This window comes from Equus przewalskii, chromosome 10 (genome assembly GCF_037783145.1).
Source record: "Equus przewalskii isolate Varuska chromosome 10, EquPr2, whole genome shotgun sequence".
NCBI classification, from domain to species: Eukaryota; Metazoa; Chordata; class Mammalia; order Perissodactyla; family Equidae; genus Equus; species Equus przewalskii.
Window position 1 is genome coordinate 19,624,462 of NC_091840.1, and position 22,745 is coordinate 19,647,206.

The 22,745-nt window shown below is 48.3% G+C and overlaps 2 protein-coding genes across 3 annotated transcripts; one reads left to right on the top strand and one right to left on the bottom strand.

Annotated features, from left to right (window-relative positions):
• Positions 1-1,097: 1,097 nt before the first annotated feature.
• Positions 1,098-6,867, bottom strand: CFAP97D1 (CFAP97 domain containing 1). The gene is made up of 6 exons (XM_008542410.2): positions 6,552-6,867; positions 5,915-5,985; positions 5,538-5,656; positions 4,442-4,565; positions 3,651-3,707; positions 1,098-3,179 (listed from the first exon to the last, which is right to left on the bottom strand). The coding sequence occupies exons 1-5, from the start codon at positions 6,673-6,675 to the stop codon at positions 3,651-3,653; spliced, it is 495 nt and encodes a 164-aa protein (XP_008540632.1). The 5' UTR covers positions 6,676-6,867; the 3' UTR covers positions 1,098-3,179.
• On the top strand, positions 6,754-19,437 carry DUSP3 (dual specificity phosphatase 3). Of its 2 annotated transcripts, XM_070560395.1 has the most exons (5): positions 6,754-6,877; positions 7,145-7,192; positions 8,288-8,427; positions 11,411-11,637; positions 15,764-19,437. In XM_070560395.1, the coding sequence occupies exons 2-5, from the start codon at positions 7,145-7,147 to the stop codon at positions 15,967-15,969; spliced, it is 621 nt and encodes a 206-aa protein (XP_070416496.1). In that variant the 5' UTR covers positions 6,754-6,877; the 3' UTR covers positions 15,970-19,437. The 2 variants fall into 2 exon arrangements, with proteins under 2 accessions (XP_070416496.1, XP_070416497.1); XM_070560396.1 differs by lacking the exon at positions 7,145-7,192 and having other exon boundaries at positions 6,779-6,877.
• The last annotated feature ends 3,308 nt before the right edge of the window (positions 19,438-22,745 follow it).

Sequence of the window (22,745 nt, forward strand, 5' to 3'; positions counted from 1 at the left end):
ACAACAGGAAAATGTCCAAATATTTGAAAGATACCTAATATAACCTGAGCAGTTCAAGGTGACTTCCTGGAGAATGGCCTCTCCTGGATATATAATGGATAGGGGTTGTCCAGGAAAAGAGGCAGAAGTATGGGTTTTCCAGTGAGAGGAGACAACAGGAAAATAAATGGGATGAGAAGAAGCTGTGTCTTCTGTTAGTTGAAAAAGGCAAGGAGTGATGAGACACAAGCTTACAGACGTTTGTCATTTTTGTGGAATTCTAGTGTCTGAGCCTTATTCTAATTTGGGGGAAATTTCCTATCTTGTGAATTCTGGTGAGAAGCAGATGCCATGCCCAGGAGTGGGAAAAGCCAGACGCTCATTCCCCTAGCCTCCCTTGCAGCTGAGGAATTACACCAATCAGTACACCTTTACTGATGTGGAATTGGGAACTAGTGACACAAAATGGCAGGGACAGTGGTTGTCAAAGGCAGCTGTAGCAGGTCAGCAAGATCTAGGTGAAGCGGGGGCAGCAGGGCGAGCCACCACACCCGCAGACCAGCTCCACAGCAAGATGGTGGATGCTGTTCCTCGATGGGCAACTTGAAGCTCGGTTCTGTGGTTTTCTAGCAAATACTGTTAACTGATTCATATTCTTTAATAAATTATTCCACTACTTAAATCAAAGTCAATTTCCGTTGCTTGAAACTAAGAATTCATATTGATAGAGTCTGCAAAGACAGGAGCAACAGGATCATGGGGGGGGTCATATGTACATATTTTGTATGCCACATTTAAAAGTATGGCTCATTCTGGAAAGAATGGCAAGTCACTGAAGGTGTTACGCTAGAAAGTGATATGGGCATATTTTTGTGTTACTCATACTGGTCGTAAATCACAAGTGGCTGAAATCTGAGCAGTAACACATACAGAGACTGAGAAGTAGGCCTGGTAGATTTAAAACATACAAGGAGGGGAAGGGATAAAAGGGAGGGAGGGAGTGAAGTCAAGGATGACGGCCAGGTTTCTAAGCTGGATGTCTAGAAGAATGATGGTTCCTCAAACTGAGATTAACTGGAACTAGTTCATCTCATTAATTAGTAGAATTCATTAAATACTAGAATAGAAACTAGAAATTCATTAATGATGAATTTATATTTGGACTTACTGATTTTTTTCTTTCAACTTTTTACTTTGAGATAATTGCAGATTTACGTGTGCGTAAGAAACAAGACAGAGAGATCCTGTGTACCCCTTCCCTAGTTTCCCCCAGTGGGTAGCACAGTGCAAAACTATAGCACAAAATCACAACCAGGATACTGACACTGATACACTCAAGATACGAATGGTTTCATCATTGATAAATTGGATGTCATTAAAATTAAAATATTTTGCTCTATGAAAGACGCCATTAAGAACACAAAAAGAGAAGTTACAGACTGGGAGAAAATATTTTGCAAATCACATATCCAACAAAGGACTTGTATCTGTAATATATAAAGAACTCCCAAAATTCAATATTAAAAAAAAGAATAATTTGATTAGAAAATAGGAAAAGATATACACAGACATTTCACCAAAGAGGATGTACAGATGGCAAATAAGCATATGAAAGATGTTCAAGTTCGTTAATCATTAGAGAAATGCAAGTTAAAACTACATGAGATGTCACTACACACGTATTAGAATGACTAAAATAAACAATAGCAATAACATCAAATACTGATGGGGATGTGGAAAAACTGAATCACTCATTCATTGCTGGTGGGAATGTAAAATGGTACAGCCACTCTGGAAAATAGTTTTGTAGTTCCCTTCAAAATGGACTTACCATACAACCCAGCAATTGCATTCTTGGGCCTTTATCTCAGAGAAATCAAACTTATTTTCATGTAGAAACTTGTGCACAAATGTTCATAGCAGTTTTATTCATAATGGTCAAAAAACAGGAAACTACCCAAATGTCTTTTCATGGGTGAGTGGTTAAATAAACTGTAGTACATCCATACCGTGGAATATTACTCAGCAATAAAAAGGAATGAGCTATTGGTACACACAGCTTGGATGAACCTCAAGGAAATTATACAGAATGAAAAAAGCCAGTCTCAAAAGAATGGATACATTCTGCATGATCCCATTTATGTAACGCTCATGAAATAACGTAATTATAGAGATGGAAAACAGATTAGTGATTGCCAGGAGTTAGGGATGGGAGGAAGAAGGTGACTGTGGTTAAAAGGGGTGGTACAATGGAGTCTTTTGATAATGGTACAGTTAACCACCTTGAATGTGGTTGTAGTTACGCAAAGCTACAAATGTGATACAATTGCATAGAGCTGTACACACACATACAAATGAGTGCATGGATAACTGGTGAAATTTGTATATGCTCTATGGATTGTACCAATGTCAACCTCCTGGTCTGATATTGTGTACTATAGTTATGCAAGATGTTAACATTGTGGGGGGGAGGCTGGGGGAAGGGTGCAGGTGGCCCCTCTGTACGTTTATTTGCAACTTCCTGTGAATCTAATTATTTTAAAATAAAAAAGTTTATTTTAAGATTTAACATTTAAGACTTAAGATCTACTCCCTTTCAAAATAAAAGGTTTAAAAAGTCCGGCTCAAAACCAGCATGACCAGTCATAGAAGCCATGCAACATTGCCTTGCTATATGTTTTGAGATTTTTTTGACATTTTCATTGTTGCTGCTCCCTATAAATGAACAAGATACATGGAAACTTCAATGAAGCATTCTTTTCCACTTCTGTGTATTCAGAGGAACTAATGGCATTTGTTCTCTGTGTTGTCTGAACCTTAACTTTGCCGTGTGCTTTTGTTTTCCATTTTGACAGAGCTGAACTTGTGGCTGGATCATCACCCCATCTTTTCTTCCCCCCAGGATGGTAGTGGTGATGGTGTATGTTTTAAAAAGTTGTCTCTCTCTCATTAACACTTCTTTTCATAGCCCTAAGTAAAAATGCTTGTTGCATCTTTCCTTCTGTCTGCCCCATTCTGTCTCCATTTTGGGGTGAGACTTAAAACCTTTGGGCACCTTAAATGTAACTTACTCATTTTATGTTCCAAGTTTTATTGTAGCATCCTAAGATGGAACATTCAGCCACTTAGAAGTGTCTTGGGATTCTAAGCGGCTAAGGAATCCTAGGGCCTCCTCTTGTATCTTTTCCACGGTGAGTAACCTTGTATTGAGAGAGAGGAGAGGGAGAGAAATGGAGAACCATCAATTATACAGAACTATTCTTTGGAAAGTCTGAATGTCCATTTATCCTTCTCCCCGGGGGGAAAAATATAGTCATTACTAATAATGTTAAATATTATAGAATGCCAACACAACAGTAGTTCTGAATAGTGCAGAGACCTGTCATGTAACTTTGGCACAACATTAAAGCCATGAGACCTCCTGTTTAAGTCTTATTGGAACAAATCACTTCCCCTTAGACTCATGTAAAGCCTCAAAGCTGGTGACAAAAGACAGTCATTTCCTATTTGTACAGAGAGAGGAAACAAAGGCAGGGCTATCGGTTCCCTGAATGTATGACCAGTCGATAGTACAGAAGGGCAAAACGCACCCCTTCACTGGGCCCCTCCTTCTCTGGACCCAGCTGTGATCGCCGTGTTCTGTAATAAAGAGCAGCTGTGTTAAGACATACCTATTCCTCTTGGGAGAGAAGATATCTTGTTGTATTTCTGATATAGCGCCTTGAATTCTTGAAGGGAAAAAAAATCAGAAAGATGTATGTCAATGCCAGGATACTGGTGTGAAAGTTAAAGTTTTAAATCCTAAAGATGGCTTAGAAAAGGCTTACAGACGAAAGCCAGGGAGTGAAGCTTCCTAAAAACACTGTAGAAGGCTTGAAGGATCATTTGTGGAAGCAAATCAACCACATCTGAATCCCATACCCTTCATCCTCTTAGCTTGTATCTTCAGCCTTTTTTTTTTTTTATAAAGATTTTATTTTTTCCTTTTTCTCCCCAAAGCCCCCCGGTACATAGTTGTATATTCTTCGTTGTGGGTCCTTCTAGTTGTGGCATGTGAGACGCTGCCTCAGCGTGGTCTGATGAGCAATGCCATGTCCGCGCCCAGGATTCGAACCAACGAAACACTGGACCGCCTGCAGCGGAGCGCGCGAACTTAACCACTCCGCCACGGGGCCAGCCCCTCTTCAGCCTTTCTTAATGAATTAAGGGATGAGGGAAGATGCTACCAGGTATTTTCTGAAACTGACGCATACTGGCTTTGCTACCAAGGAGATCTTCTTAGCTTGGGGACGGTTTGCTCCCGTCGTCAGCCTTGTTTGCTCTGGGTGGTTTTTCCTTTACTGACTGTTGCATTTCTCATGATCTCGCCCTCAGCTCCTTAGGGGTCCTCCTGAGACTAACTCTACTCTGAACACAGACCAACTCTGTGCACACCCGAGAATATCACAGAGTGCCCACGTGCCTGCCAGTCTATCTCGGATGACTTGCGGTCATAGTGGGGTTTGCGATCACCAAGCCTCTTCAGAATGCCCTGGTTTTCCACCGTGATTCTCACTAGCTCCCGGTTCCTTGTTTCTCTGTTTAAGCTGAAAAACACAAAACCCCAAGACGCATGAAGAATAAAATTCTCCTCTTGGATGGGAGTGGGGGAGATGAAGTTGTGATGTCATAAACCTAGGCTGCCTGAGAGCAGGAAACAAACTCTCCTGCTGAGCCTTGACACCCTGCCCCCATGTTGAGCCAGACTGCACTCTGGGAAACATGCAAAGCATTTACAGGTTTCCGTCAGTGGTTCTCAACCCTGCTGTTCACTAGAAGATTCTACTTTATTGATCTAGGGTGGAGTTTAGGCATCGGCATTTTGTAAACGCTCCCCAGGAATTATGTGAAACCACGATTGAGAACGTCTGGTTTACAAGCTGGGGGAAGGTCTTGCCTGTGGATAAATCACAAATGGCGGATGACAAGTTTTGGTTTACCTCACTCCCCTCAGCTTTCAACTCTGTTTCAGATGCGCAAGGATACAACAAAGGCATCTTGGCACTGCCTGCCACACACACACACACACACACCCGCCAAATTCTTTCCCTTGCGTACACTTCTTTTGTCGCCCTGACCACACGCCTTATTATTTATACAAGTGTCTCCCTGCCAAACCTCAAGTTCTTTGAGTTTGGGAGATAGACAGCTCATGTCATCTCTGTCTTCCTGTTGCTCAGCACATAGTGGTTGCTCAGGAAATATCTGTAGATACTATTTCAAGAAGGCTGCGTCGTAGTCCCAGCTATATTCATCATTTTACGAAAGTATATAGTGCTTTCTTTTGACAAACTCTGAATAGGACCCCAAAAAGTCTCTTAGATGAAATGAAAGTTAGCTCAAGGCTAGAGAAAGGTCCCCATTTTTTGGTATCTTTCATTCTCCTTAACATGGTCTCTTTGGTTATCCCTCAAGATAATTTCTGTATTCCTCCCGCTCAGGAGAACCTCCACTACAACCCAACAAGGGGAAAGTCAACTTTGACTTTCCACTAATGAAATAAAGAGAAAGAACGTTACCTCTTGGAAAAATATTCATTCCAGCAATCCACCTTGGCAGGGCCGCGATGAGCATTCGCGATTTTCTGACACAGTTGCTTGTTTTCATATTCGATTTTGTCGATTCTCTTTTGTTCGCTCTGGAAAGAAAACCCACCCCACCAGTGACGTCATTGCTACGCTGCTCCAACACAGTGGCTGAGCATCCTTCTCCTCTGGGATTGTGGGAAAGGGGAAAATGGAGGGCCTCAGTAGAGACTGGGAAATGGGGTAGTGTTTATGGAGAGGAGGAGAATGGACGAATCTTTGGGTTAGGTGAGTATTTAGAAGGCTCTGGGAAACTGGACCTCTTTAGGACATAGATAAAAATAAAGAACATCTGCGGATGGCAAGAATACCTGTAGTTTGCTCAGTTTTAAGATGTGATGTGTGTGTGCCACTGGAGGTTTGGTATCGACAGTAGGCTTCACTGGAGAAGGATGAGAGAGAGCACGGTTGAGTCACGGGAGTCTGAGCAGCCTCAGAAAACCTACTAACATTCTAGACAACAGCCCCGATTAGTCAGCATTCCGATTTTAAATTCTGACCTTAGTCCAGTTCAGGAATTTTAGTTTAGCTTAATTTCCCAAACTGACATCTTTGAAGACTTTTGAGCAGAAATGAAAGGATGGTGAGGGCTAGAAAAAGTAAAATTTACAGAAATAGATGTCCTTTGAATCCAGTGAAAGAGCCTCCCCGCCCCACCCCCCCGCCCCCGCCCTTCCCAGGATGACTAGCCTGGGTACTGAGTGCTGAAGTCCTACCCTCTTTCTAGCTCCCTTTAGCTTTCAAGAGTTTAAATGAGCATTTTCATCAAATGAACTCCCTGGCAGAAGATCAATTTTGTCACTGACGCTAATGTCCTCTTGACCCAAGTCAGCAGAGAAGACCGCATCATTGCAAAGCTGTGCACTGGTTTGATTTCCCGTCAATATCTCTAAGGTGGACACTTCCAGAACCTCTAATGGCAGTGTCCAGCCCAAACAGCCCACATACCTATTTGTATTCGATTCTTGTGAAATATGTAGTGGCCAAAGTCCAGTTTCTTCCTGAAGGTTGTGCTCTGCCTATGATTCGAGACGATTACAGGGTAGGCTAGATAATCCAGGGAACTGTTCATCTTCCCTTCCTAGTCTCACTTCAGGAATGAGGCCCCCAGGCTCCTCTGTGAGGTACTCCACTGTCCCTCTGATGGGTTGTCATAGTTACCCAGTTATGACATCAGGGACAGCTCTTGGGGAAGGAGGAGGAGCAGCAGAGCATGTCCAGCTACCCCTGGGCTTCTCTTTGAAAGCCAACCTGGGTCCAAGTCAAGACGAAGGGTGAGACTCAGAAGCTTTCCCACCTGCCTGGAATGCAGATGCCACCAACACCAAGGGGAAAAAGCGTGGTGTTCTGGGCCTGGTGGGAAGGCGCTGGGTTGGGGTCGGGGGGAGAGAAATCCAGCCTTGTACACACCCTGGCCTATAAGCTAAGTAGTCTTCTAGTCTCCACTGCAATGATTTCCCTGAAGGTGTGCAACCACAAGCTTTTTGGGGAGGTGAAAGATGACCTTAAGGATAATCTGATCCAATTTCTTCATTTTGCAGATGAGGAAACTGAAGTCCAGAGCAGCAGCCAAGCTGTTCACGAACCAAGTTAGTGGCAGAGCAGGGCTCAGGATGTGGGTTTCCTGAATTCTGGGGACCATATTTGCCTTTTGGAGGAAGGAGAATGTGCCATTTTCATGGCAGTGGGGGAGGACAGAGACTGTCTCTTGCTCCTAGTATGACCCCAGTAAAGGATGAGTTGTTGACACTGTGTGGCTCATAGTGGGCTGGCAGCTGCTCCAGGAAGGGCTGCAGAGGGGCTTGATTCATCCCCACACTAGCCCAGGGTACAGACAGCACCTCGTGGGTGCTCCACACGTTTGCTGATGTAGAGAGAGAGAGTACACACCTGCTAAGTGCTCAGTATGTAGTGTTGGGCGCTTTTCCTGAATGTCATATTTAATCTTCCAAACGACCCTAGGAATTAGCCACTATTATTATTACCCTTATTGTTTTCAGCAAACAAGCTCAGCGAGGTTAAGTAATTTCCCAGGGTCAGAATTCCAAGGCCAGTTGCACAGAGCCCAAGCGTCTAAGCACGACGCTGACTCTCAATGAATATTGAAAGAAACATGTCTCGGAGTTGGCCTTCTCCAACTTTAACCCTCCCGGGGATCCCCAGGGAGTCCTGTAAAATGCACGTTTTCATTTGGTTCTGAGCTAGGGCGGAGATTCTGCATTTCTGACAAGCTCCTGGGTGATGCCAACGCCGCTGGTCCGCAGCAGGCAGAGCTAGAGCTCACAAGCGGAACCCAGTTCCTGAAAAAAATAAGCGACACTTGGCTGTATCTTGATCAAAGGAACATTTACTGCGCCCTGCAGTTGGTCCAATGAAGTGACTGCACTCCGCAGTTTATAATAACAGAGAAAATGCCTCAGCTAGGGGTGGGAGAGGACCCCGAAACTCAAGAGTGGTGGCACTTCCGTCCCCGGAGACATGCCCAGGGGGTCTCGGGAGCGTCTGCTCGGCGCCCGGCGGCGCGTGTCCGTCCGGGAGTGGAGCGCGCGTGGCCGCCCGCGCTCCGCCGCTTCCCGCGCCCGGCGGCCCGCCTCCGGGGCGGGACGGGGCGGGTCCCGGCTCAGGAGCCCCCGCCCAGCTGACCCGGCCGCTCTCCCCTCGCTGGCTGCTGCCCCGGCGTGCAGGGCCCGGCCGCCGCCATGTCGGGCCCGTTCGAGCTCTCGGTGCAGGACCTCAACGATCTGCTCTCGGACGGCAGTGGCTGCTACAGCCTCCCGAGCCAGCCCTGCAACGAGGTCACCCCGCGGATCTACGTGGGCAACGCGTGAGTCCCTGCTCCCGAGCCCTGACCCCGCCGGCCCCTCACTGGGCGCCCCGCCCACCCGAGAGCTGGGGTGGGGGCGTCGGCAGGCGCGAGCGGGGGCAGCCGGGGCGTGGTCGCCCCCCCCGGAGCACGAGCGGGGGCTGGGCGGGGGCTGGAGTCGCCGCCCACCCCTGCGCGTGGGGCGGAAGGGTGGACCCCGCTCCGGCCCAGCGCGGTCGTTCCTTTCGCGGGGTGCGCGGAGCCCCGGGGCCGCTCGGCCTGCTCAGCGTCCGGCCCAGAGCCGCCACCCGCTAGGGCTCGGCCTTGGGCGGGGTCGGGGCTACCAGGTTCACTTAACAGGTGGCCCTCTGTCGCCCGGCCGGTCTCCGACCCCGCGCGTCATGTGACAGCTGCCTGGTTCTGCAGTGAGGTCACCGCGGAATGTCTGCCTTCGCTGCCATGGCAACGAGCTGACGTCACAGTCCGGGCGTGGAGCTTTTCCCCGGCTGGGCAGGCCAGATCATGGAATCGAAATATTCCAAATGAGGGGTCCAGAGAGCTGGGTTGGGGTTTCCGCGCTACTTCTCCCGCTTTCCAGATAGGATTTGATATGCATGGGACTCTAGGATGCCCAATGATAAATCCTGTAAGGAACTGAGCCATCACTTACAAAAGGCTCTCAGCCTTCTCACCACCAGGAAATGCATTTATTATTTATCACTTAGAGTTCTTCTCTCCAAATTGATTTTCCTATTTTCCATTAGCCAAACTGCTAGTAAGAATTTCTCAGCAGCGGGAGAGAACCAGTTGTTAACCATTCTGAGAGGTGCTGAAACACCAGTTGAAATGCCTGTGCAGCCTCGGGAGGGCGCAGGATGGATTTTCATGAGACCCTGAGGGCCCTGGTACCAGAGCCCAGAGTTCCCTGGGCCCAGGGGCTGCGTGTTGGAAACGGAGAACTAACCCTTCTCTCGTTTTCCGCAGGAGGACATGGAGGCCCAACCTTGTGGAGGCTGAGGGATTGTGAGGACAGGGTCAATGTCTTGTTCATGTCTGTGTCCCCATCATGGACAGGACCTTCTGCTTACCCTGCTAAAGGCTGTCACAAAAATGGGGGTCACTACAGAGCTAGGGGAAGTCCATAAAGCAGGTCCCAGCCTCATGGGGGACGGTCTCATCCCTTCCAACATTTGTTCACCATATTGAAGACCTACTATGGGTCAGGCACTCTACAGCGTTCGTTCATAGTAATGATAATAGTGAATTTGTTGCATGTCAAAGTAGTATTAGAGAAGGGAGACGAATGGGGGTGACTCTTCAAAGTTAGTTGTTTGTTTTTTAATCAGCCACTGCTTCACAGTCATGTGCAGTGTTGTGAGCAGAGACGGCTAAAACAGTCCCAGAGTCTCAGCCAAAGGCCTCAGTAACTGCAAAATTCTGAGGATAACCACTTTTCCAGGCACCCAAGCAGCAAGTGGCCTTGGCAGCCTTGGAAAGCCTGCTCTCTTGGGCAGTTTGGCACATTCAGCTGTTGCCACTTCCCAAGTGGAAGTCAAGGTTGTGAACGCGTGGTGGCAGCCAGAGTGGCAAGTGCTGATGGCCCCTGCAGAAAACACGCCCCTTGCCCTCTAAGCAAATCTGACCTTGACTTAGCCAGGGGTTGGGGTGGGGCGCTCAGCACGGATGATCCACTGAGCACCCAGTTCTCCTCCAGCATCGGGAGCCCCTTAACAAAATCAGGGCTCCTGATCAGGCTCCCAGGGCAGCGAGGAGCTGGATGAGCCATGTTTTCTAGGTCTCAGGACTTGCAGTTGATGGGGCATGAGGCAGAGTGAGGGGTGGCCGAGCAGGGCTGGTGTCAGGAGAAAGGCGGTCTCCGCCCAGCTTTGCCGCCCAGCGGCCCGTGTGAGCGCGTGCACATCCTTCCGCTGTCCTGCCGGGCCGGAGCTGAAGCTCTCTGCTTCCTTCCTCGCAGGGCCACTGTGACAGGCACACTAGATCATGTAGGAGAAGGCGTTCTGTAAAGTGTAAACTGCTGTTTGAATCGGGATGTTGTTGTGGGATGAAATAAAGGAGCCCTTTGACTATTCAGATCGAATGTTTTGTAAACCCCGTAGTTCTGTTGGGGCCACTTGCTCCCCAAGTGCTTACTCACCCTAGAGAGCTTCAGAAACGTGGCTAGTGGACTGGGGCAGGGGAGATCCCTCTGGGGCACAAGAGGGGCTACTGCATTTGATAATCCAAGGAAGGAGGCTGCCTGGGATGTGCTGCTTGCATTCTTCTTCACTGATTCACTGTGTTTTCACTCAGCATCTACTGCGCCAGGTGCCATGGTAGGTGCCGGCGTACAGACCTGAAGCAGACAGGGTTCCTCCCTCAGGAGCTCACAGCCTGGACATCTAAGTGAATAAGCACAGTCAAGCATCAGAGGAGTAGCACTGACTCTGGGGTCAGGCTCCGTCTATAGATTGGTTCATTTAATGCTCAGAACAACCCCAGGGGATAGATGCTGTGGTCATCCTCATTTTATAGACAGGGAAACTGAGTCACAGAAAGGTTGAGTGACTTGTCAAGGTGGCCTGGCTGGTAAGCCGCAGGGCTGGATTTAGACCCAGGCAGTCTGGCTCCAGAGCCCACTTTTAGCCACTTGGCGATCCTATCACCATAGGGGAGAGCATGATGCCAAATGGAATGGAGGGGAGATCAGGAAATACTGCAGAAGGTGGTGAAAAATGAGAGGGAGCATGTCCACGGAGAAGGTGGAGAAGGGCGTTCCAGGCAGAGGGACAGCATGGGCCTGAAACCGCTCAGTCTATTTGGGGCGGCTGCTGGTAATTAGATATGACTGGGGTAGGGAGGAGGCTCATAAGACGGGGACAAGCCGGCAGGGCCAGAGCATGGAGGGTTCCTTGCTTTGCCAAGAGGCTTAGAATCTTCTCCATCTTCCTCCCCCTGGAGCTGCCAGTGGGTCAGTTAATCATCCGCTGCTGCTGTTTCCTGTCAGGTCTGTGGCTCAGGATATCCCCAAGCTGCAGAAACTGGGCATCACCCATGTCCTGAACGCTGCCGAGGGCAGGTCCTTCATGCACGTCAACACCAACGCCAACTTCTACAAGGACTCCGGCATCACCTACCTGGGCATCAAGGCCAACGACACGCAGGAGTTCAACCTCAGCGCCTACTTTGAAAGGGCTGCAGACTTCATTGACCAGGCCCTGGCTCAAAAGAACGGTAAGGGACGTGTCGCCCAGGAAGCATTGGGAGGCGGCTTGGGCTGGACTTTTTCTAGAAAACAAGCCCACAGCAAGCCTCCTTTGGAAAGCCTGTTGTTTGCTTTCTCCTGGGGTGAATGGCTGGGAGCTTTAGGTTTCTCTCCACTCACCTGTCTGCCTGTCGAGTGGCCCCATGTTACACAAGACATACAAACCTTTCACGCAGTGGCAGCCTTGGGGTCCTTGTGTTTGGTTTGACTTTGGCTAAGGGTCAATTTCCCCATGCAAATACCTTCAATAATGAAGAATTATTGTTTCCACCGTAAGAAGTCCTGAGGCGAGGGAGCTTCAGGGCTAGTTGCTTCAGGAGCTCAATGGTGGCATCAGGACTAGGTGCTTTTCCCTCTCTCTCTCCTGCCACCCTCAGTGATGGCACTCCCCCAGTGGTCCCAAGATGGCAGATCCAGTCACTACCTCCCAAAAGGACAAAGTATAACAAAAGATGAGGCAGCCCTCTTTTCCCTCATATTTCTCTCTCTTTTTAAGAGCAGGTAAAACATTCCCCAGGAATGCCCCCATGGCATTCCCCTCACATCTCACGGGCTAGAGTTGGGTCACATAAATACCTGGCAAGGCCAAAGGGGCCGCCATGATTGGCTTAGCTTGGGGGTCAGCAAACTTCAGCCCAGTTTTTAAATGTTTACGGTAGGTCCCAAACGTAAGCTAAGACTGAAGCAGAACTGCTGAGCTGCTGGCAATCGGGCAAGGTGTTCTGGAGAGAAATCCTAGAAGGCCAGAGGGCAGACATCAGCTGAGCAGGCTGGGCCTCTTGCCCTTTCTGCTTTTAGCTTGTGTCTCTCAGCAACTCCCTTTATCTTCGTGCTGCTTCCTCCAGCCTCTTCCTTTCTCCCTAGCCCAAACAGTCCCAGGGGAAGTGACCCCTACTGAAGCGTGATCAGCCCTGTCCCCAGATTCTAGCCTGTCTCTCATGCAGGAGGTGGCGTCTGGGCGGAGCCTGGAAGGATGGCAGTCACACCCTCTCCTTCCCCTTTGGCTCTGTGAGTGCCGGGCATGCTGAGTATGTTCCAGGTGGTGAGGCAGCTGCTCTGCAGAGGGTCTGGTTGCCAGGGCGGAGGCAGGAAAAGCCCCACTCTGCATCCTTTGGGTACACTGGCCCGAGAGTGAATGGGTAGGAAAGTGGAGGACTCCCCTTTCCTGCTTTGGAAGGCATTGGGAAAAGAGAGTCCTGTTTTGGGGCTAGCGTGATGGGAACAGAAGAGACTCTGTTTGACTCTGGGCTGGCAGATTTCCTTTAAAGAATGCCTACATAGAGATGTTGGTGGGAAATCATTCACTCAGCTAGTCAGCATATATTTGTTGAGCCCCTTGTGTATGCTAGAGATCAAAGGGCATCCGAAAATCAATGCCCCACCGTCCTTGCCCTTGAGGAACTCAGACTGTGGCAGAGGAGGGCAGACCTGCGCGTGGGCAACCGTAACACAGGGCCAGGCTGCTGTGGTCGAGGAGGTACTCGGTGCCACCAGAGGACTCCTAGGGTTGGCTGTATTTATTTATTGAGTGCTCACGTATGCCAGGCATGGCCTAAGGGTTTTATATGTCATCCATTAACTCCCAACACCTGTGCAGTGGGTCCTCTTAACACAGATGAGGAAACTGAGGCACTGTGAGGTTAGATGGGTCATAGAGTTAATAACCAGTGTATTGGCCAGGGTTCTCCAGAAAAACAAAACCAATGCAATGTATATGATTTATTTTAAGGAATTGGCTCACGCAATTGTAGGGCTGCCAAATCTGCAATCTAGAGGGCAGACCCACAGGCCGGAAACTCAGGCAGGACTTCTGTATTAGTCAGGAGGCAGAACCCTTCTTCTCCAGGGAGCCTCAGTGTTTGCTCTTAAGGTCTTTTACTGATTGGACGAGGCCCACGCACATTATCAAGGGTCATCTCCTTTACTTAAAGTCAACTGATGATAGGTGTTAATTACATCTACAAAATACCTTCTACTGTGGGACCAAGCAACTGGGTATCATGGACTAGCCAAGTTGACACATTGAATCATCACAACAAGCAAGTTAAAATTTAAACCCAGATTCATATGACTTCAAAAATTTGAGTTCTACATCCCTATGCTGACAAAGGAAATACTTGAATTGGGGTCTTAAGGGATGAGTAGGAGTTTGCCAGGGAGCCAAGAGAGAAAGGAGGCTCCAGGTAGAGGGAACAATGTGTGCAAAGGCTCAGAGGTGAGAAAAACCCTGGAAAGGTGTTGAGGCTGTAGGCACTTGGCCTTGTGAGCCACACCTTGGAGACTAGCCTACTCTGCAAATGGTGACAGGTCATACTTGTGTTTTAGAAAGCTCCTTCCAGCTGCTGGGTGGAGAGTGGATTGGAGGTGGTGAGGGTGGAGCGAGAGCTCAGTTTGGAAGTGTGGAGGGGCTAGAGGTGAGAGGTGATGGAGACCAGAACTAAGGGGAGGAGGAGGTGATAGAGAGAAGCCAAGGCTTGTGGCTTGTGGCTCACAGCAAAGTCCGCAACACGCAGGACTTTGTTGATCATGTCTTCCGGCATCTCCTCACTATGGCTTCCTTCCTTCACCGAATGCTGGGGATGCAGCAGGAGGCAAGACGGATGGACATCCTTGCCTTGTGGAGTTCACATTTCAGGGAAAGATGACAGTAAACAAGTGAAAAAGAGATATGGCCTGTCAGGGGGTGGGAGCGATAAAGAGGGAGAAGGGGATTACGGAGCAGAAGTGATGGGGGGGTGCTTGTGGCTTTATGGAGGGTGGGCAGGTGACATCTGAGCCAACACCTGGGAAAAGAGGTGTTGCAGGCAGCGGGGCCCTGGGATCCAGGGAGAAGGCTGAGGAGGAGGTGCCGTCGGAGGTGGGGACCACATTCTGCAGGGCCTCGTGGCCATTTGGGGAGCCCTGAGAGGGTGTTTGTGTGTGTTTGTTTGTTTTGATTGTTTGTGTCTGTATTTGACATGCCTATTCCTTTTTAAACTGCTTGGTTGAGCTATAGTTGGCCTTCAGTAAACTACACATATTTAAGGCACACGGTTTGATAAGTTTTGACATATGTATACACTTGTGAAACCATCACCACAACCAACACAATGAGCATATCCATCAGCCCCCACATTTTCCTCATGTCCCTTTGGGACCGCTTCTGTCCACCCCTCTCTGCCTTCCATTCCTAAGCGGCCCCTGGTCTGCTTCCTATCATTAGACATCAGTGTATATTTTGTAGAATTTTCCATAAACGGAATGACAGAATGTGCGCTTCTTTGGTCTGGCCTCTTTCTCTCAGCATAATTATTTTGATTTCATCCGTGTTGTTTATCAATAATTCACTCCTTTTTAATGCTGCATTGTATTCCATCGGATGGCTGTACCACAGATGGTTTATCCATCACATGTTGATGGACATTTGGGTTGTTTTCATTGTTTTGCTTTGGATTGAAATATAAAATTCTTAGAGAAGTACCCGTATCACCAAGTGTGTGGATCAGTGCACTGCACACACCCATGTATCAGCCCCCAGATCACGAAACAAAACACCACCAGCACCCCAGAAAGCCCACCGCGTGTTCCCTCCCAGTCGCAAATCTCCCCCGCCCACCTTGACCCCTGTCCAGACTTCGGGAGCAGTTTCGCCTGCTCTCCTACTCCGTGGAATCATAATATATCCTATTTGTGTGTTTCACCTGTGTTGTTCCTGGTAAGTTGTAGATTGTTCATTCTTATTATTTATCCATTCTGCCATTGACGGGCCTTTGAGAGCTTCCAGCTTGAGGCTGTTATGAATAATGTGTCTTTGGCGAATGTGCACGCATTCCTGCGGGACCGTAGGGCTGCGTGTGTTCAGCTTGAGTAGATACTGCTGCACGGTTTTCCAAAGTGGTGTGCCAGTTTCCACACCCTCCCCACCTCCATGTGAAAGTCCTCGCTGCTCCTTCTCACGGATGCCTCGTGTTTTCCATCTTTTTCATTTTAGCCATTCTGATGGGTTCGCGATGGCCTTGCCTTGTAGTCTTCATTTGCATTTCCTGAAAGAGCGTTGACTAGAGTTGTGATGTGATTGGATGGCCCCAGCTCACCGTGTCCCCCTGTTTCTCACAGGCCGAGTGCTTGTCCACTGCCGTGAAGGTTACAGCCGCTCCCCAACTCTAGTTATCGCGTACCTCATGCTGCGTCAGAAGATGGATGTCAAGTCTGCCCTGAGCATCGTGAGGCAGAACCGTGAGATTGGCCCCAACGATGGTTTCCTGGCCCAGCTCTGCCAGCTCAATGACAGACTAGTCAAGGAGGGGAAATTGAAACTCTAGGGCACCCACACTGCCTCTCTAGAGGTCGAATGGGGGAGGCCTTGGTTGAGGTGTCCCAAGCCGCCATGTTTAGGAAACACAGTGTACCCTGCTCCCAGCATCACCAGGCACTTGCCCACAAGTCTGTCCCAACACAGCCCTGGGCCACTTTCCCCTCGGAGGGGCCACATAAAGGAGCTTACTAAGGAGGGCATTCTTGCTTTCTGGTGTGTCCTGTGCCTGTAATGTATGATGTCCTCTCCCTGAGGTGGGGGTGCAGAGGGGGAAGGCCTGTGACATGCATGCTTCTCCTGGAGGACCCAGGGCAGGAGGTCTGTGGAAGTGTAAGGCTCGAGACGCCCACAGGGGCCCCTCCTGACCTCCCCCGCCTCCCACCTTCCACCCCTGGGTCCTCTCCTGAGTGGGGACCACAGCGCCTCGAGCCATGCAAAGGAACTATGCAAACACAGGCCCCTCTCTCCCCACCACGTCTGTCCCCCCGTCTCCTCACAGCCGTCCACACTCTGCTCACAGGCAGAGTCACGTCAGGAGGTCTGAAGCTGGGGGTAGCCGTCAGTTGTTAGTGGATGGAAATTCCCACAAAGAGCCAGCATTTTAACTATTTCTTTAGGATTAAAGATATCTAAAGAAAGAGGCCCTCAGGTGGGCAAACAGATTCCCCTGGAGGACTCCTAAATCAATAGTTTTTAAAATGCGAGTCTTGGAGGGCTTGAGTTCAGAATCCACTACTTTAGACTGTTTCCCTTGGACTGCCCTCAGTCACTTGGTTTGTTCGAAGAGCGATGCCTTGGGCATGGTTTTATTTTTCTTTTTTAGAAAACAGGGTGTTGAAGTCCAGCCTATTTAAAAACCCCACCATTTGGAGAATTACAAGGGTTTTGTCCTGAATTATAGTGTTGGCGAGCCCGAGCCACTCGTGCTAACTGCTTTTTGTCTCGGTTGCTATTCCAAGAACAGAAGGAGGAAGTTGGCCAATTACAGCGCGTGTGTGTGGGTGTGTGTGGGGTGTGTGTCTCTCAGAAACACAGCCAGAGGACAGCCGAGCAGGGAGATGAACGGCCCCAGGCTCATAGCCTGCCCACTCACAGGTTGTTCTGATGGCTCTCTGGTGCCAGAGAAGATCCTGGAGGCTTGGGAGCAAAAATGACTCAGCCAGGCAGAAATGAAACATGGCGGAGCATCCAAATGGAGCCTTTATTGGTGGTAGAGCAAACAAACAAAAAGAAACCACCTTTTCTAGGACTTTTTTTAGGATGTTGTCAGAATGCACGAGCACTCACACTCACGTTTGTGTACGCATGTTTGTCAGAATATGGGAGTTTTGTTTTGAACCCTTTGAACCTTGTTAGGACGTTGCATGATTGTCATCCTGGGAAGTGACAGTGCTGTCGTCTTCAGGTGCACTAAGGCAGAGAGGTGGTCCTCAGCCGTGCCCCCTGTGCCTAGCACATAGGTGTCTGGTAAAAGTTTGTGGAATTAAAACTTTTTTTTTTTTTGAGCACCAAATATATGTGGGGTGTTGTTCTGGTGGGTGTTTCAAACTCCCAGAAGCCTGAATTCATGGTAAGATCAAGGATTTGTGAAGAAGTCTTACCTGAGTGAACTCTCAGGGACTTTTGTTGAATATTTATAATTCATTGGGGTGGGGAATGTGCCTTTTTCAGTGTGGACCGGGAGCTTCCAGCCAGGACAAGGAGAAGCAGGCGTGTCCCAGGGCCTCCCTCACAGGTGTTAATGGTCTTCGTCACAGCGGGGGCAGCGCTGCGCAGCCTGGACGTCCCCTTTTCTCTGTGACCACAGCATCTGCCTTCTTGCCCAGATAGACCCACCGAAATGAAATGGCCGCCCTCTAAACTGTGTACCTCACTTCACAGTTTTCAGATAACTTTGCCCCTCAATCTAACTTGATACTCACAATAACCCTGTCAAGTTGGTAGAGCTTATTCATGGATTTACAAAAAAGGAACTGGGCTTCAGAATCATTAAGGGTGTGACCCTCAGGGTTGTTGCCTGGCTCGAAGGCAGAGCTGAGGCAAGATTTCAGGTTTGCGGCTCCCAGAAGCTGAATTCTTTCTCTTATACTCCTCAAGAAATGAGCCCCCGGGAGCGTCCAGGTCCGTTGCACGTGTCTTTGACCAGCCCGTGCACACAAAGGCCAGTCAGCTTTGGACAGAGTACAAAGATTCAAGCTGTGGTGCCAAGAGGGCCTGGACGAGGGTGGGACGGAGTTGGCACACACCTGTCCCTGCTCCTGGAAAAGGAAGTAGAGAGCGTGGGTTCCTGATTTGATTAGAGTATGTGGCTCTCCTTCCAGGAACGTGTGGCATGCCTGGGTCGGAGCTTTCTGCCCTGCTTCTGGAAGGGGCTCATGAGCTGGAGCTGGGGCTCCCCTCCCACGCCCAGGCAGTGGTCACCCCACGGCAGCCACAGCCACTTAGGCAAACCCAGCAGAGTGATGTGGCTAGTTACCCAGGACCTCTCGAGGGCCTCTCTGTGAGGACGTGAGGAGAAAAGGCCATTGGGACAATTACTGCCTTTACTTTGGGGCTACTTTTATGCTGATAACTTGAAATTTCTTCATCGTCTTTAGTCCCAGAAACCCCATATTTACTTCACAAGTTTTAGCTCCTAGTTCTTTATGTAAAATAAAATCAAATTCTATTGTGTAAGAGCCAACACATGCCCAGCTGGGACTGGAAGCTGTTTCTGCACAGCTTTCCACCCCCTGGGAAGTGATGGGTTAGGAACTCAGGGTGCCCCTTGCCCCCTCCCCTGACCTGATCCCTTTCTGTGACTAGCAGACCCCCATCTGGGCAAAATTAAAGCACCAAATGGTTTTCTTCTCAGTTCTAAAGCAGCACACCTTCCACAGGCTGGTCTGTTTCCCTGCCGCTCTGAGTTATCTTGAGAGCAGAAATCATCTAGCGAAGGAGGGGACTCATCCAGGAGACTTCTAAAGTCCTTTTTTGGCTCTGACAGTGTAGGGTTTTCTAAGAATCCCTCCCTGGAATTTAACACCACCTGGAAATTATAGGGGATGTAAAAGCATGGTGACCAGCAGGTGGCGTTGTGTTCCACCCGTGGTGATGGACGGTTTGTGCCTTCTGTGTCACAAGTTAATGCTAATGTCTTAATCAAAGTAAGCACTGATCTTATAAGGAAGATATGAGCTTTCCTCACAGGAAATTTTCTTTGTCACAAAACCAGTGTTATGAATCACTGGTCCTTCCAAGTCAAGACTTTATCCTGATTGAAAATAGAGGCCATCTCTGGGTGGGAAAACAGATTGCTGGGAAGCTTAACTTACCTCCTGTCAGCTTTAGGGTAATTTGAAAGTGTGAATTTTCTGGACAGAAAAAGGGAAGATATCAAACTGGTTTAAAAAATTGTAAGTTTGACGTCTGCTGTATCACAAGTCAGTGTTAAAACACTAAAACTGTAACCAAAATAAATGTCTTACATTACAAAGCAGTGGTCTTCTTTTATTCTTATCACAGTTGATTTTCTTTTACTCTTTTATGCTTAGCTTTTATGTCGGCATTGTCTAACTTTTGCAAGATAATCATCATTTAAAAATTACCCGTCGTGAGCTAGTTATAGGTTCCACGATGATTATATTTATGCATTGGGTGTTTGTTGCACTTCTTTCCAGGGCCAGAAATTTATATGTTAGGAATATCCTATTCTATTCTTTTATTTTTATTTATATGAATTTCAGCTTTATGGAGGTATAATTGACTAGAATATTCTTGAGGATAGTGGCCCACTCCAAATAAAGGAGGTAAGATTTAAGTTCCTAAGAAAGCAGGGGATTGGGCCGACGGTCTCAAGGTGCCCTCACATGAAGATGATTGGGTGGCATTAGGATTTGAGTCGTTCTGCAAACAGGCAGTTCCAGGTCATACCCCTGCCCCCAGATACCTTAAATTCCAGGGCAGCACTATCTCCCTTAGGCTAAGCAGTGCTTTTTTCCTATGAATAAAAAAACGCAGAGAAAGTTGGGTGCCTTTTCTCCCAGATAGGAAAAACCTGGGCAGAAAAATAGCATCTCTCATCTCCAGTTCCCCATGTGTAACATGATGTGGTTAGACTAGCTCACTATTTGTCAAACCTCTTTGACAGTATAATCTGTGTGTTTTTACGCAAAATTTTAAGGCAGAGCACTGATATATAAAACTGGTAAAGATGTTTTTTAAGTATAATTTTGAAAACATTTTAACTAAAAAGGTAATACTGTATATACATAGTAATGAATTCAAACAATACCAAAGACTTAGAGAGTGGGGCCGGCCTGGTGGTGCAGCGGTTAAGTGCACACGTTCTGCTTCGGAGGCCCAGGGTTTGATCCTGGGTGTGGACATGACACTGCTTGGCAAGCCATGCTGTGGCAGGCGTCCCACATATAAAGTAGAGGAAGATGGGCACAGATGTTAGCTCAGGGCCAGTCTTCCTCAGCAAAAAGAGGAGGATTGGCAACAGATGTTAGCTCAGGGCTAATCTTCCTCAAAACAAAACAAAAGACTTAGAGAGTGAATCTTCTACCCTAAACCTTTAATCCCTCTCCCCAGAAGCCACTATAAAGTCTATCATTCTAGAAAAATCTCAAATGTAAGCACACACATATGTATATGTGTGTGTATAGAGAGAGATCCTTTTCTCCCTAAGTGGAAAATGTTCTGCACTTTGCTTTTTTTGCTTGACAGTATCTTTCACCTGCCATTTCTTACAGTTCTCCCCCATTGATTTGAACAGCTACGTAGCATTCCATTGTGTGTGGATGGGCTGTGATTTCTGTGTACTCTTATTTTAAAGGCCCAGGCTGCCTTAATGAGCACAGAATGTTGAAATGCGACTTACGGATGACAACTGCAGTTTTTTATCTGCCTTGAATCCTGTCACCTTCTGTCTGTTGTGGTGGCACAGTGTCAATCCTGTCCCGATACTGAGAGCGAAGGAGGCGTGTCCTGTGCTCGCTTGTGTAATTTTCTGGGAGTGGACATGCTCAAGCCCAATTTTTTAAAAAGACAGTCTCCAAGCTATGGCCTTCTGAATTGATGACCCATTTTAAGAAGTTCAAATGCACAGACATTCAACTTCTGAAGTCTACATTAACATGAACTAACCTGGAGGCAACACTGAATGAGTGGATGGTCTCCAGTTCACTGAAAGTGAATGCATAACACATTTGATTAATGTGTATGTATTTTTAAAACCGTGAGCCACCTCTGTGGAAACCTGGGGTTTGGAAGAACCTAGTTTGAAAGCCCGTGAACTAGACAACCTTCCGCTTTAACATCCCGAGAGTATGGAGCACTTGTGCGGCCACCCTGAGGGGAAGGAGGGCAGAAAGGAGAGTGGGGGGAGGTGTTGAAAGGAGAAGGAAGAGTGGAGGGCAGGTGCAGCCAGGCTCTGAAGGGGAAGACAGTCTCCAAAGATACAGGGTGACAGAGTCTCTCTTTGGCCAAACCTTTGTCAGGCTCCTCTGAGCTTTTTTCGGCTAGGCCTTGACTTTTAGGTTTTCATGTTTGTCTCCATATTGCTCAGTTTTAGCAAGAATCCCCTGTCCTCCATATCTGATCACCCTCAATGTCTAATCGGGCTCCTCATCCCCCACCATCCCCCAGTGAAGTCTGATCACCCTGGCCTGCCTTCACCAAGAATCCTATTAGGTTGGTGTAGCCAGAATGCCCTTTACCCCTAATGCTTTCTCTTAGTAAGTTTTCATTCACTGACCCCCACCCTGCTCCTTGGCTATAGACCCCTACTTCACTTGGTATTCGGAGTGGAGCCCAATCTCTCCCCCTCTGCAAGACCCCATTGCAATGGTCCTACACCTACCACCACAGTACTCCCTTGAATAAAGTCTTCTTTACATTTTTAACAAGTGTCATAAATAATTTCTTTTTTTTTTTTAAAGATTGGCACCTGAGCTAACATCTGTTGCCAATCTTCTTTTTTTTTCCTTCTTTTTCTTCTCCCCAAAGCCCCTCCAGTACGTAGTTTTATATTCTTGTTGTGAGTGCCTCTGGATGTGCTATGTGGGACGCCACCTCAGCACGGCCTGACGAGCCATGCCATGTCCACGCCCAGGATCCGAACCAGCGAAAGCCTGGGCTGCTGAAGCGGAGCGTGTGAACTTAACCACTCGTCCACGGCCAGCCCCTAATTTTTCTTTAACAAAGGTTTGCAGACAGGCGCCCTGCAGGCAGAGGGTGGTAGTTTGGATGGCGGTTGGGGAGGTGCAGGTGATGAGTTGGGGCCCCACCTTGAAGGGCCTGGTCTGCCGGGCAGAAGAGAGTGGAAGTTTTATCCCATTAGTGCTGGGAGCCATTTGCCTGTTCTAAGCAGGAGGGTGAGTCCCTCAGAAGCTGCTGAATGAACAAGGAGGGGATTTCCACCAGTGCTGAGACCCTGAGCTCCTCAGAGAACAAGTTCTCAGTGGCGATTAAAGGCAGGGTGATCTGGACCTCCCTCAACGCAGGCAACAACCTACAGAGCCTGCTCCCCAAGTCCAGAGACTCCACTGTTACCCCTGACCTGTGGAAGCAAAATCTGTTTAAAATGGAGCCAGTGAGGAGAATCCTCAGTTTCCATGAGTAGAAGGGCTTGAGAACCAAGGAGAGAGTGAAACTCGGTGACATCTGAGGTTCCTTTTGGATCAAAGATTTAATGATCTCAAGGGGTCCAAGGAGCATAGCTTACTTTCCATATTTGGCCTGTCCTTCAAAGTCTGGGCCAAATGCCACGTCTTCCGTGATGATCCAAGGTCCACCGCA

What these genes read in the sequence shown, in the direction of transcription:
- CFAP97D1 (XM_008542410.2), bottom strand. Translation starts at nt 6,675, where the DNA reads ATGAACAGTTCCCTGGATTATCTAGCCTACCCTGTAATCGTCTCGAAT. An exon ending in TAAAACTGAGCAAACTACAG is followed by an intron (nt 5,657 to 5,914) that starts GTATTCTTGCCA and finishes TTTTCTTTCCAG; the next exon opens with AGCGAACAAAAGAGAATCGA. An exon ending in CATCCGAGATAGACTGGCAG is followed by an intron (nt 3,708 to 4,441) that starts GCACGTGGGCAC and finishes TTTCCCTTCAAG; the next exon opens with AATTCAAGGCGCTATATCAG.
- DUSP3 (XM_070560395.1), top strand. Translation starts at nt 7,145, where the DNA reads ATGAGGAAACTGAAGTCCAGAGCAGCAGCCAAGCTGTTCACGAACCAA. An exon ending in CCAAGCTGTTCACGAACCAA is followed by an intron (nt 7,193 to 8,287) that starts GTTAGTGGCAGA and finishes CCCGGCGTGCAG; the next exon opens with GGCCCGGCCGCCGCCATGTC. An exon ending in CGGATCTACGTGGGCAACGC is followed by an intron (nt 8,428 to 11,410) that starts GTGAGTCCCTGC and finishes GTTTCCTGTCAG; the next exon opens with GTCTGTGGCTCAGGATATCC.